The sequence below is a fragment of the Oncorhynchus nerka genome, linkage group LG10 (genome assembly GCF_034236695.1).
Source record: "Oncorhynchus nerka isolate Pitt River linkage group LG10, Oner_Uvic_2.0, whole genome shotgun sequence".
NCBI classification, from domain to species: Eukaryota; Metazoa; Chordata; class Actinopteri; order Salmoniformes; family Salmonidae; genus Oncorhynchus; species Oncorhynchus nerka.
In genome coordinates, this window is record NC_088405.1 from 54,582,993 (window position 1) to 54,597,524 (window position 14,532).

The following is a 14,532-nucleotide window of genomic DNA, read 5'->3' on the forward strand; positions in this document are numbered from 1 at the left end:
CCTGTAGGCTTTGTTATTTATGTACATGAAAAATAAATATATTTGAATATTATTGGCCTCTCTGATCGGAGAAATTGTTTGATATTGTGATTTTTATGTATTTTTTTACTAGTCCATTGGGACAACTTATATCTACACTGAGTGTATAAAACATTAGGAACACCTTCCTAGTATTTAATTGCACGCCCTTTTGCTCTCAGAACAGCCTCAAATTCTTGGGGAATGGACTACAAGGTGTAGAAAGCGTTCCACAGGGATGCTGCTGTTGACTCCAATGCTTCCCACAGTTGTCAAGTTGGCTGTGTTGTAGTGTTGCAGTTCTTGACACACTCAAACCGGTGTGCATGGCACCTACTACCATACCCCGTTCAAAGGCACTTAAATCTTTTGTCTCGCCCATTCACCCTCTGAATGGCACACATACACAATCCATGTCTCAATTGTCTCAAGGCTTAAACATCTTTCTTTAACCTGTCTCCTCTCCTTCATCTACACTGATTGAAGTAAGGGGATCAATAAGAAGCTGAATAAGGGATCATTGCCTTCACCTGGATTCACCTGGTTAATCTATGTAATGGAAAGATTGGTGTACCTAATGTTTTGCACACTCAGTCCAACAAAAAATGTTATGAGAGGACACGCGTTAATGTCAAGCCCCCGGATGTCAGAAAATCCTCTGAGTAAAGCAGACATAACCTGAGGTGTATGATGAGACTGAGGGTGGAGGTCACGTACCCGCCACATATGTCCTGGGAGTACTCTAAGGAGTAGCTGCGTGTTAGCTGGGAGTGGTTGATCGCCTCCATGGTCTGGTTGGGGGGGTGGTCATGCAGAGAGGTGGCCCGTAAAATAGGCAGGCTGGGTGTGGAGAAAAGGGAGCCCTGGTCCCCCTGGTCCTCCTCACCCTGTCCCATCTCTGACGGCCTGTCCTCAGCCTCTCCTCCCTCATCTGGTCCCTCCATCGTCTCCGCCTCCTTTCCCTCTCCCTGTTCACGCTCCTTTTCCTCCATCTCCTCCTCCTCCTCCCTCTCGTCCAGTACCCAGGCCTCTCCAGACTGGCCCTCCCCAGGCTTACGCTCTGCATCCTGGATGGCTTTCTGGTACAACTCGGAGAAACTCCTGGAGCCATCAGAGACAGAATACACACCAACAACATGTTATTACTGAGGAAATATTCATACTTCCCTTTTTAAGCATTCAGTTTGATCAGGAATGATACAATCCAGTAAGCAAAATCACATTGAAAAGACGTCTTCGCCAGACGTTGAAGTTAGGTTCATTTTAGGTGCTGAATGAAAGGTGAAAATACAACTTTTCCCAGACGTTGAAATCAGGTTCATTTTCTGTTTTGAATGAACGTAGAAACCGCGTAATTTACAGACGTTGAAAATATGTATGGCCAAATTTCAACTGCACATACATTCTAAAGGAAGTAAGTGTTATATCACAATAATATTACCATTTTTTTCTTTCTGTCACACGCACTAATGTTAGCTTTTTCAGAAACTTTAAATCTGGCAAAGATGATGTTCAAGGTAGTCCAACCTACTGTATTATAATAAACCAACAGACCACTTCAACTACAATATCATTCTCAGTAACGGATACAGAAATGTTGTTCTTTTTCTTGTTATGACTGCGATATGTTGTCGTTTTATATACCTTAGTCGAATGCACTGACTGTAAGTCACTCTGGACGAGAGCGTCTGCTGAATGACAGTGGTTCTGTAATGTCGTGTGTGTAGGTGGCAGGGAAGTCAGGCGCAGGAGAATCGAATTTGGTATAAATGGAGTCGTTTAATAGACTTGACAAAACTCCATAATCAAAATACAAGATAAAATAAAAGTGGGTACAAGAAAAGTCACTCTGGATAAGAGCGTCTGCTGAATGACAGTGGTTCCCACAGTTTGGGAAGCACTGCTGTAGAGCACAGTAGAGTACAGTAGAGTAGAGTACGGCACGGTATGGTACAGGACAGTAGAGTTTAACTCAGTAGAGTAGAGCAGAGTGAAGTTTAATGCAGTAGGGTACAGTTAAGTAAAGTACAGTTTAGTTCAGTAGAGTACATAAGAGTAAAATAGGGTATAATGCAGTACATTATACTGTACTATACTCTTCTGTGCCATACTGTAGTCTGTGGTTGTTGAAATCAATGACTGTCCGGCTCACACCAAAAAAAAAGTTTTAAAAAATGTACAAACACGTCTGGTCCGTGCTTTAGTATTCTAGAGCAGTACCTCTGAGCCAGACGGATGAGGAGGATAAAACAAGAAATACTTATGAAGAAACATGGAATCTCTTTGAAATCAAAGAAGTGTCATTCCCTATCACAGGATATGACAACATTGTAACAGCCGCTACACTTTTTTGGGGCTGATGTTAAACATAACTGTCAAAGCAGCATCCGCTATCTCTCTAGATATTTCCACTAGCCAGTTTGACAGGTATGTGGTAAGCAAAGTTGTGAAGCTAATATCCTGTTAAGTGTTCCCTTTCCTCTATCTGAGCAGTTCCTCCTTCACCAGGCTGCAGTAACACTGGAACACTGGCGATCTGGCTGACATTAAAATGATGTAGAGGGTTCTGCTAACAGCCACTACCTGGGCCACTATCATTAGAGGCCATTAGAGCCATTGATTGGTGGTTAGCCAGTTGGTGGGACACTGACGACAGCACGCCATAAACAACAGAGTGAGCTGTGACCCTGGCATGGTGCCTCCCTGGCCTCCTCAATGAATCTGTTCCCCTCAGCCCTCCCTCCTCCTACTCCTTTAACCACTCATCCACTCATCAACATTACTCTTCACCTACCACACTACTAAAACACTGACCCCGTCCCTCTCTCCATATCTGCCTCTACCCTAATCCTTGCCATGTTACCCTCCCCTCCCCACTCTCCTCTATCCCCATCCATCTCTCACTCCCCCTCTCCCCCCTCTCTGACCTGCGGGGCTTGCCGTTCTCGTCTGGAGGGATGACGGTGATGTGGATCTTGTGGGCAGTGCGGAGCAGTCTGGCCCTCTCCTCCGGCCCCAGGTGCACCAGGGCGTGACCACACAGTCGCACCACCCGCGCTCCCAGCTGCAGACCCCCACTCTCCGCATAGCCAAATCGCTGCAGGTCTGTCACAAAGCCCTCCTCGCTCATCAGGAAGCCTGGCTGGCCCACCCCGTCACGCAGCGGGGTCACCTCCCGCGCCTCACAGCCCCGCGTCACCAGCTGAGGACAACAACAGGACCCAGTGAGTTGAATACAGTTACAGTGGGGCAAAAAAGTATTTAGTCAGCCACCAATTGTGCAAGTTCTCCCACTTAAAAAGATGAGAGGCCTGTAATTTTCATCATAGGTACACTTCAACTATGACAGACAAAATGAGAAAAAAAATCCAGAAAATCACATTGTAGGATTTTTTATTAATTTATTTGCAAATTATGGTGGCAAATAAGTATTTGGTCAATAACAAAAGTTTCTCAATACTTTGTTATATACCCTTTGTTGGCAATGACAGAGGTCAAACATTTTCTGTAAGTCTTCACAAGGTTTTCACACACTGTTGCTGGTATTTTGGCCCATTCCTCCATGCAGAGCTCCTCTAGAGCAGTGATGTTTTCAATGCCCTTGCTGATGGAAGGAGGTTTTCACTCAAAATCTCACGATACATGGCCCCATTCATTCTTTCCTTTACACGGACCAGTCGTACTGGTCCCTTTGCAGAAAAACAGCCCCAAAGCATGATGTTTCCACCCCCATGCTTCACAGTAGGTATGGTGTTCTTTGGATGCAACTCAGCATTCTTTGTCCTCCAGACACGACGAGTTGAGTTTTTACCAAAAAGTTATATTTTGGTTTCATCTGACCATATGACATTCTCCCAATCTTCTTCTGGATCATCCAAATGCTCTCTAGCAAACTTCAGACGGGCCTGGACATGTACTGGCTTAAGCAGGGGGACACGTCTGGCACTGCGGGATTTGAGTCCCTGGCGGCGTAGTGTATTACTGATGGTAGGCTTTGTTACTTTGGTCCCAGCTCTCTGCAGGTCATTCACTAGGTCCCGGGATTTTTTCTCACCGTTCTTGTGATCATTTTGACCCCACGGGGTGAGATCTTTTGTGGAGCCCCACGAGGGAGATTATCAGTGGTCTTGTATGTCTTCCATTTCCTAATAATTGCTCCCACAGTTGATTTCTTCAAACCAAGCTGCTTACCTATTGCAGATTCAGTCTTCCCAGCCTGGTGCAGGTCTACAATTTTTTTTTCTGGTGTCCTTTGACAGCTCTTTGGTCTTGGCCATAGTGGAGTTTGGAGTGTGACTGTTTGAGGTTGTGGACAGGTGTCTTTTATACTGATAACAAGTTCAAACAGGTGCCATTAATACAGGTAACGAGTGGAGGACAGAGGAGCCTCTTAAAGAAGAAGTTACAGGTCTGTGAGAGCCAGAAATCTTCCTTGTTTGTAGGTGACCAAATACTTATTTTCCACCATAATTTGCAAATAAATTCATTAAAAATCCTACAATGTGATTTTCTGGATTTTTTGTTTCTCATTTTGTCTGTCATAGTTGAAGTGTACCTATGATGAAAATTACAGGCCTCTCTCATCTTTTTAAGTGGGAGAACTTGCATAATTGGTGGCTGACTAAATACTTTTTTGCCCCACTGTATGTAACATCGGAACAGAAACCATGATGCGATAACACAATATGAGCAGTGGTGTTTGAAAGCCTTTCCACTCACCTCTAGTCTCTGCACCATCTCCCGTATCTCCTCTGCCTGGCTGTCCATCACACTGATTGACACTGCCTCCCCCCTCTCATAGAAGATATCCAGGCAAGGCCCACCTATGGCCCTGCTGTCTGTCACCGCCTTCCAGCCAATCACGTCACGGCAGCAGCAGTTGAACACCACCCTCCGTGTGTATCTCTCGATCAGCACCACTGATTCAGCTGAGACCCCCAGTAGACAGGGCAGCTTTTGTCCTCCTGTCTCCTCCTCATTCCCACTGGTGGCCCTGACAGCCCAGACTAGCGCCCCAGCACTGTGCAGCTCTGCCCCCTTGGCCCCCTTCAGTTTGTCTTTGCGCTTGCCCCCCAAGGACAGCAGGGGGAACTTGGTGGAAGAGTCGATTGGCGTGGTGGTCACGTAGTTCTCTGCCAGGTCTTTCAGGTACTCCTGCCGTGTACGCGTGGCCATGGAGCGGAACTTCTCCGCCTTCTCGGCAGCGTTCTCAGCGTTCACCGCCTTGGCCAGCAGGAAGTCTCTGAAGGCAGGGGAACGGGGGAATCGAGCACCCTTAGGGAACAGAGGCCCGAATAACGGGATGTCTTTGGAGCGTGTTACCGCCACCCTGGGGGCGAGAGAGATTGTCAGGGTAAAAAAATCAGAAATCCAACCCCATAATCAGAGTCTTGCAGCACACTTCTAGTTTTGATACCCTTGTAAATACAATGTGACAACAGTAAACATGTTGTTACACCTGTCATTTCTGATTGATAATGCTGAAAGCAGATAAACATACAAAGACAGTTGTGGAGCAGCCAGGGACAGCGGTACAGCTCGAGACAAACAGAGACAGTTGTGGAGCAGCCAGGGACAGCGGTGCAGCTCGAGACAAACAGAGACAGTTGTGGAGCAGCCAGGGACAGTGGTACAGCTCGAGACAAACAGAGACCGTTGTGGAGCAGCCAGGGACAGCGGTACAGCTCGAGACAAACAGAGACAGTTGTGGAGCAGCCAGGGACAGCGGTGCAGCTCGAGACAAACAGAGACAGTTGTGGAGCAGCCAGGGACAGCGGTGCAGCTCGAGACAAACAGAGACAGTTGTGGAGCAGCCAGGGACAGCGGTGCAGCTCGAGACAAACAGAGACAGTTGTGGAGCAGCCAGGGACAGCGGTGCAGCTCGAGACAAACAGAGACAGTTGTGGAGCAGCCAGGGACAGTGGTACAGCTCGAGACAAACAGAGACCGTTGTGGAGCAGCCAGGGACAGCGGTACAGCTCGAGACAAACAGAGACAGTTGTGGAGCAGCCAGGGACAGCGGTACAGCTCGAGACAAACAGAGACAGTTGTGGAGCAGCCAGGGACAGCGGTACAGCTCGAGACAAACAGAGACAGTTGTGGAGCAGCCAGGGACAGCGGTGCAGCTCGAGACAAACAGAGGCAGTTGTGGAGCAGCCAGGGACAGCGGTACAGCTCGAGACAAACAGAGACAGTTGTGGAGCAGCCAGGGACAGCGGTGCAGCTCGAGACAAACAGAGACAGTTGTGGAGCAGCCAGGGACAGCGGTGCAGCTCGAGACAAACAGAGACAGTTGTGGAGCAGCCAGGGACAGCGGTACAGCTCGAGACAAACAGAGACAGTTGTGGAGCAGCCAGGGACAGCGGTGCAGCTCGAGACAAACAGAGACAGTTGTGGAGCAGCCAGGGACAGCGGTGCAGCTCGAGACAAACAGAGACAGTTGTGGAGCAGCCAGGGACAGCGGTGCAGCTCAAGACAAACAGAGACAGTTGTGTAGCAGCCAGGGACAGCGGTACAGCAGGAGAGAAGGCTCTCATCTCACCTGTAGTAGGTGTGGTCAGAGCAGGACTTTTCCACCTGGATGATGATGAAGACATGTTGGAAATGGGAGCGAATGGCCTTAGGAGTGAAGGGCAAAGCCCCTGGCTCCTGGAACACTATGGTCACTATGTCATTCCCAATGTGCCTCTTCCTCAGCAACTACAGTACCAGAGAGAGAGAGAGAGAGAGAGAGAGAGAGAGAGGAGGGGGTTAGAGGTAGTCAAGAGAGCTGTTAATACATTTTGGTTATTTGATCAACTAATGATCATGTGCAGTTAGCTATTCGGTGTTACTTATTTGTATGGTGTCGTGTTTCCAAATCACTCCAACCGAAGAGCTGGCAGATGTGAGCGGCTCTCCAGCCTGACTGCCAGCCAAACAGACAGAGTGGCAGTAGCTCAGTATCTATAGTGTATGGGCAGACACAGCATGCTTTTAGAGTGGGAGTTGGACATAGAGACGCAGAGGAACAAGTCATTTGCCTGCCGTGCTTGTTGTGCAACATTCCTCAAGCGGGGACGCCTTCATTTGAACATGGAGAAATGTGTAGGTTTTAAAACCAAAGAATAATGTTACCATAAACACAGAATCAAGAAGATTATTTTTCATACATTTTTTGCGAGGAATGCTGCTTATTCTCTTCAATATTTGCCCCAAAAAAGACCTAACTATGCTTGTGTAAAAGATCAGAATCTCCGTTTCTAATCGTTTTCGATTAAAAAGGACTTTCTAAACAACCACGTTAACACATTATCACTATCACGGCTTCAAGTTGTCTGACTGGGTTTCCTTAGCGTCCTGTAAAGCAGCGTGTAGTGTGTATGTGTTGTTTGTTACCTGTTGTGTGTTGTTGGCCGTGTAGGGCAGCATGGTGGACACGTGGAACATGACCTCATAGTCCTGGTAGCGCGTGTAGAGGGACTGGATCCCCGTGGAGTCCGCTGTGTGCACACACGCGCGCACGAGCACACACACACACGCGCACAGAAAGGTTTAAACACGTCGCTATCAGCCTCGTAGCTAACAGAGTGAGAGACAGTCTACAGATAGTGTAAACACAGACTAAAAAAAAACATCAGTCTGACTTTAGGTGCTTTAGATTACAGTGATAGACAGTATTAAGATAGAGGACACACACAGTGACTATACAGCTTCTCCCAATACTGCTACAATTACACCGTGTTAGATAGTGTTAATCTTATATGTTTACTAACCCCTGATGCCCTGTGATTCAATATATACAGTGAACAAACAATGTAACGCAACACGCAACAATTTCAACAATTTTACTGAGTTACAGTTCATATAGGGAAATCAGTCAATTGAAATAAATTAATTAGGCACTAATCTATGGATTTCACGACTGGGAATACAGATATGCAACTGTTGGTCACAGATACCTTCAAAAAAAGGTAGGGACCTGAATCAGAAAAATAGTCCGTATCTGGTGTGTCCACCATTTGCATGACACATCTCCTTTGCATAGAGTTGATCAGGTTGTTGATTGTGGCCTGTGGAATGTTGTCCCACTCCTCTTCAATGGCTGAGCGATGTTGCTGGATATCGGTGGGAACTGGAACACACTGTCGTACACGTCGATCCAGAGCATTCCAAACATGATCAATGGGTGACATGCCTGGTGAGTATTCAGGTCATGGAAGAACTGAGACCTTTTCAGCTTCCAGGAATTGTGTACAGATCCTTGCGACATGGAGCCGTGCGGATGAATGGCATGACAATGAGCCTGTGCATTCAAATGACTATCGATGAAATGCATTTGTGTTTGTTGTCATTATCTTATGCCTGCCCATACCGTAACCCCACCGCCACCATGGGGCACTCAGCAAACCGTTTGCCCACACAACGCCTTACTCGCTACCCTGTCTGCCATCTGCTCGGAACAGTTTGAACCAGGATTCATATGTAAATAGCACACTTCTCCAGCGTGCTAGTGGCCATCGAAGGTGAGCATTTGCTCACTGAAGTCGGTTAAGAAGCCAAACTGCAGCCAGGTCAAGACCCTGGGGAGGACGACAAGCACGCAGATGAGCTTCCCTGAGACAGTTTCTGGTAGTTTGTGCAGAAATGCTTTGCTTGTGCAAACCCACAGTTTCATCGGCTGTCCAGGCGGCTGGTCTCAGACCATCCCGCAAGTGAAAAAGCCAGATGTGGAAGTCCTGGGCTGGCGTGGTTACATGTGGTCTGCGGTTGTGAGGCCGGTTGGACATACTGCCAAATTCTCTAAAACAACATTGAAGGCGGCTTATGGTAGAGAAATTAACATTACATTCTCTGGCAACAACCCTGGTGGACATTCCTACAGTCAGCATGCCAAATGCACACTCCCACAAAACTTGAGACATCGGTGGCATTGTGTTGTGTGACAAAAATGTACATTTTAGAGTTGCCTTATATTGTCCCCAGCACAAGGTGCACCTGGGTAATGATCATGCTGTTTAATCAGCTTCTTGATATGCCACACCATCAGGTGCATGGATTATCTTGGCAAATGAGAAATGCTCACTAACAGGGATGTAAACCAATTTGTATACAACATTTGAGAGAAAAGCTTTTTGTGAGCATGAACAATTTGGGGGTTATTTTATTTCAGCTCATGAAACATGGGACCAACACTTTACATTTAGCGTTTATATTTTTGTTCAGTATATATCCTGCCTGTAGATAACGTGTAGATAGTATGTATGTGTAGGGCTCACTCTTGGTGTCCAGCTGAGCGCGGTACTTCTCCCAGCCTTTAAGCTTCACTCGCTCCCCCAGCAGGTCCAGGAACTCCTCGAAAGCCGGCCCAGAGCTCTCGTTGTTGTACATGTCCTCCTCAGAGCTCTGGCCTGCACGGCAGTACATCACCCCCACCTTCCTCTGGAAGTTCAGCTGGGGGGGGGGGGGGGGGGGGAGAAAGAGAGAGAGAGAGAGATTTTCATCAACTATTGTGTTTTTTCTAATAACCATGGCAGCCCAAAACTTTTAGAATAGATGTACTGTATCTCTTTGAATGCCTGTTCAAGTTCAAGTGATAGTATCAGAATGGACAGATCAGACACATTTCTCTGTAGACTGCTCCATAGGAGGTTTACATGAACCATCTAAAAGAGTATCCTGATGGATCTGACATCTTATTGGCCATGAGCAGGACACTGAGTGGGGTCAACCCAGGGTGGGTCCTACTCACCCCCTGTTCGTCCAGCTTGAGCAGGGTATCTCGGACCTTGGGCGAGGTGGAGGCCAGACGCAAGCAGTGGAGGTTGAGCTCAGGGATGATGAACTCCAGGAGCCTCTTGGGAGACAGGCCGCGCGGGGTGGTGTGGCGGGCCGCTGACGGCACGGACTCCTCCAGGATGGAGCCTCTCAGAGTCTTCAGCTGGGAGGCAGGGACAGTCCCGAGGGGTGTGAGTAGATGGACAAATGTGTGCAACAATAGTAAGTATGGGTATGTGTGAATGGCGGTATGTATTCAGAAAAGGATCTAGAAGTCTGTCAATACTGTATACTCATATTGACCTTGAGTGTGTATTGTAGACTGACCTCAGTGGTTCTGAAGATGATTCTGTAGTTATACTGAGCTCCACTGGACCCCTCCTTCTCCTCTCTACGGAAGCTGATGGCCACTGGACCCAGGCGGTCATCTATACCAAAGAAGTTCTGATGATCTGAGGAATGGAAAGAAATATCCCTGTAACACTGTTGTTGACGAACACAAACAGTCTCAATCATTTAATGAGGTAAAGCAAACATGATCTTTCACACACAACGACGCAGCACTCACCTTTCATGTAGAAGTATTTGCGGTAGTAGTGGGCTCCCAGGTCTGCGTGTTCTATGAAGTAGTTGCTCTTGCCCTGCTGTTGGACGTGGCTCTCTCTGGGTTCCTCCAGTACTGACACTGCATCGTTGGGGTTCCTCAAGCTCAGCCACAGGCACCCTCTTCCCTGTGTATTCCCCAGGCCCGCCCGCTCCTCACCCCCCATCTCGTTACGGAAGTGGGGGCAGCTGAGCAGCAGCTCGTTGTCGTTCCCATCTCCCTCGTCCAGCAGACACTGGTCAGGGTCCTCCACAGCCCCCCCACCACTACCCCCACCCTGCGAGGGGGAGGAGGGTGTGGCCTGGGTGAGGGGGCGCATCGTTGAGGCGGCCGACGCCCCTGAGGTGATGTTCTTTTTGCGGCCGATGCTGTCCCGATTGCTGGCTGCTTCCAAGAGATCAAACAGAATGCTCTGAACATCATAGTGGGCAAAGTTCCTGACCCAGGCTCCGCCTCCCAGGTTGTCATAAGGACCTGGTTGGGGGATCTGTGGGGGTGAAGGCTTGGCCTTCTTGCTCAGCCCCTCAGGCTTGGGGGGCTTGGCTGGTTTTGGAGTTTCTCCTGTGGGGGCGGAAAGAGCCCTGAAGAAGCCGTCTGGTTCTGGGGGTGTTGCATGCAGACCCAGCAGAAGGAAGGGGTCTTTGAAGCGGAGGGCGTTGGGGCTCAGAGCTCCCTGGTCGTCTGCACTGAGCTCCTGTGTTCCTGACAGACCTGTCTGTCTCTCCAGTGAGGAGAGGCTGCCATACTCCCTGTGCAGCACCACCCCTGAGTCCCCCTGAGCCCCGGCACCTGCCTTCTCCCCCACCGCCCGTGTGGCCTTCCCTCCCACCTTACCAGAAGAGTCCAGGTCACCCAGAGTCACGTCACTGTTGCTTCTCTGCATGATGTGTCCTCGGCCCACGGACCTCAGGTTCAGACTCACACGGTTCGGGTTAGTAAGGCTCTCCCCATCTGCCCCCTCCCCGTCCCTCCTCGGGGGCCACTCCCCTGCCAGCACCCGCGCCCGTACCCCACCGTCCCGCTTAGAGTCAAAGTTGACCGTTGCCAGAGGGGGTCGCGGCCTTTGCCGGCAGAACTTGCGGAGGAAGAGGTCGTCAGACTGCATGGTGCCTCAGACTCCAATCCTCCAACTGTCTCTCCTCACTTTCCCAAACCGGATGAGTAAAGGTACTACACGTGTTCCTCATCCACATTCAATAACACAATGCAGAGGACTATTAGATGACAGTTATGTCCACACAGTCAGATACAATTATATGTTTTAAGTCTGGAAAGCGTACACCCATTCCAAGTTATTTTAGGACGTTCTCCAGCTCTGCAGATGACTAAGATTCTGGTGTGCCCCAGTTTTGGATTGGTCCAGTTTTGGTTTGGTCCTGCTGGTAAAAATGTACAGAGGAGAGGAGAGTTAACCATCAGAAGAGCCCAGCTCTTTATACCCTGTCATCCATTCTCTTTGGTCTCTTCCACTGGTCACCTGTGCACAGAGACAAAGCTACGGTCATTGACCACAGACACCCGTCTCCCACCCATACTGCTATTATCCTTCCTGACGCCTCAGATGTCATTCAGTCACTGAGGTTTTGTTCAATGGTTGCAAATCAAACTATGCGCCAGTGTTTTTTAAGCCACTTTGTCAAAACATTATCCTGAAATTCGAATGCATTTCTTTTCAACAATGACGCATAGAAATCGAAAAAGGCAAACAAGCAGCTCTGACGTGTGTTGTTTTGTTCTGTATTGTTAAACCTCTCAATACTTGCATTATGATTTTTTTTCCTTTGCAAAAATAGCTGCCAAGTAGTCGTATGTGGCCCACCACATCCCCTCTATGGACAGGCACAATAGAACACTGCAGGAAGGGGGAGGTGGCCTTCCTGTCCTCAAACAAGTTAAGAATAAAATGGTAATAAACATAACAATGCTGGCCAGCCTGCCAACAGAATAAGACTCACTCTATCTATCTCATACAGTGTCTATTTTGAATACAGTAGCCTGCTGTGTGTCTAAGACAATATTCCCCTCTGAGACATTACAATTCATCCTCTCCTATCATATGCAATCCCCAGAGAAAGCAGAAACATTAAACGCCACCGGACTTCTAAATCCACACAACCCCACACATGATCTGACATTCCAAATGTAACACGGGCCTTTTGCTTGTTCATTTTGATTTTATGGTCACATTTGCTCATAAATTGTCATATCCCACCAACTCTCTCTCTCTCTCTTGATCAATGCAAGTCAATGGTACCTATATTAGCATTTTCAAAATCATGTCCAAATCATCTATAAGCAACTCCTTTGAGTTACACAATCAATGTTGAGATACTTTAGGATGGTTCGGACCAGAAGGGCACAAATAAAACGAGAGTCTGTACATCAAAACCTCAATATAGTGAGGATATTAATAGTGAGATGTCCAATGTCATTTTGTTCAGATATTTGATTTATTTCATTAAAATATGAAACATAGACTTTGGCTTGTAAGAGTCAATTAAATAAAAATGCCCAAATGAAACGTATAAATTGGATTTTAACATACTAATCTTCAGGGGCCATTTAGGCTTTTTTACTGAATAACATAACAAAACAATTGTTTGCCTAAGGATAGCCAGTATGTAAATATCTACATTTTTTTATGTCTCGAAATGAACCAAGGTACTCTAACAGTAAATGATAGAGTAAGACTTCCGTCAATAAGTGACAGGCCAGTCTGTTGCTTAAATGAGGGCCACTATTCATAAGTGGATTTTCATTATCTACACTTATTCTAAACATCCTAAATCTTTCTCATTACAGACTATTTGTTTCAGGTCAACTCACAGGCGAAAATAGGTTGTTTTCAAATGAATTTCCTCGGTTCCTGGTATCCCCATTCTTTGTTCCCTTCTCTCTGGTCAAATTGACGTCAATCATACGATATCGGAAACCAGTTTCTCTTGAATCCAAATATTAGATTTCTTCTACATTCTAAAGGCTGCTTCCTGTCTCGCTATTTCTCATGCATCTCCTGTCTCGAGAGGATTTGCAGCCTCGAGAGCAGGTGCAGCGACGCAGCTCACACTCATGTTTCCCGGTGCGCGTTAGCACAGAATGCTGCAGAGATGTTGAGGTGACTGGTGAGAGAGGGAGTCATCTCTCTCTCTCTCTCTCTCTCTCTCTCGCTCTCTCTCTCTGCCTCTGCACAACTGAATGTTAATAGTTACTCCAGATATTGACTGAATATTGGAGATTTGCAATTCACCTTCTGTCCCCATAAAGGAACAATCACATTGTGCCTGGTTGCATAGATACAATATTTTAGACCACGATGACATTTAAACATGACAACATGTTTGGACATCCTTTCTGACATTTCTCTAGCTATGTACTGGATGCCCTTAACCACAGCAATTCACTCTGATATATTTTCTGGATAATATCAATTTCTTCAGTTCTTTGAAAGTTTTTTTTTTTACTGAAGCAAATCAGGTTAAGCGACTTGTTCGATGACAGAGCAGCAGCTTCCATCTCCCTGCTGGTACCGAGCCCAGCCACTTACTTTCCATCCAAGGTCTCTGAATCTCCCATCAGAGTGTCCTGACTTGTGGGAGTCAAGATGAAACCATGTGTACTCTGAAGGTGATAGCTGGGTTTGCAAAATAGTTTAGGATAGAAGTCTTTGAAACATGTGCATTACTTGTATTTTTTCTGAAATGAGAAAAAGGACTACAGCATTTGTGTGTTCATTGAGCACACACTGAGATTATATATGGAGTGGCTGTACATCCACTGTATGGCCATGCGTTCCCCCTGGGGCCACTCGATAGTTCCCTGGTGCTTTTAGTGACCCAATGGCAGATTGTAAGCACACAATCAACAATACCAAAAGCTGCATGCATCCACAACAAGTGGCCATTCATTTAATTCATCTATTATAACAACACAATAACACATGCTAAATATTTGATCAATCCAGTCTCTGTTTTCAGTCTCATGCATTATAAATTGATTGCCAGTTTAGAGTAAAGCTGGAAATCCAGTGGTTTAGTTCATCAAAACCATATAAAGGCCTGCAGAGGAACCTGCCCTGCAGTCAAATCATTCTACTCCCAAGTTCTGTGGGTTGACAAAGAGCAGGACATACGATATACTAAAGTAAGGAGTCAAAC

General features: G+C 47.0%; 1 protein-coding gene across 11 annotated transcripts in view; it reads right to left on the reverse strand.

Annotated features, from left to right (window-relative positions):
- The window catches only part of LOC115135594 (signal-induced proliferation-associated 1-like protein 1), a 46,294-nt gene that overhangs the window by 12,742 nt on the left and 19,020 nt on the right, over nt 1–14,532 (reverse strand). For 7 of the 11 annotated variants that reach the window (XM_029670457.2, XM_029670454.2, XM_029670453.2 and 4 more), the window contains exons 2-10: nt 10,343–11,757; nt 10,102–10,226; nt 9,749–9,937; nt 9,276–9,450; nt 7,396–7,499; nt 6,560–6,717; nt 4,738–5,347; nt 2,946–3,220; nt 736–1,119 (exon numbers count right to left, since the gene is read on the reverse strand). In XM_029670457.2, the coding sequence (XP_029526317.1) occupies nt 736–1,119; nt 2,946–3,220; nt 4,738–5,347; nt 6,560–6,717; nt 7,396–7,499; nt 9,276–9,450; nt 9,749–9,937; nt 10,102–10,226; nt 10,343–11,483 (3,161 nt within the window). In that variant the 5' untranslated portion in view covers nt 11,484–11,757. Of the gene's footprint in view, nt 1–735; nt 1,120–2,945; nt 3,221–4,737; nt 5,348–6,559; nt 6,718–7,395; nt 7,500–9,275; nt 9,451–9,748; nt 9,938–10,101; nt 10,227–10,342; nt 11,758–13,204; nt 13,466–14,532 lie in introns of those variants that run through there. The other 4 variants (XM_029670450.2, XM_029670448.2, XM_029670452.2 and 1 more) reach the window with 3 other exon arrangements.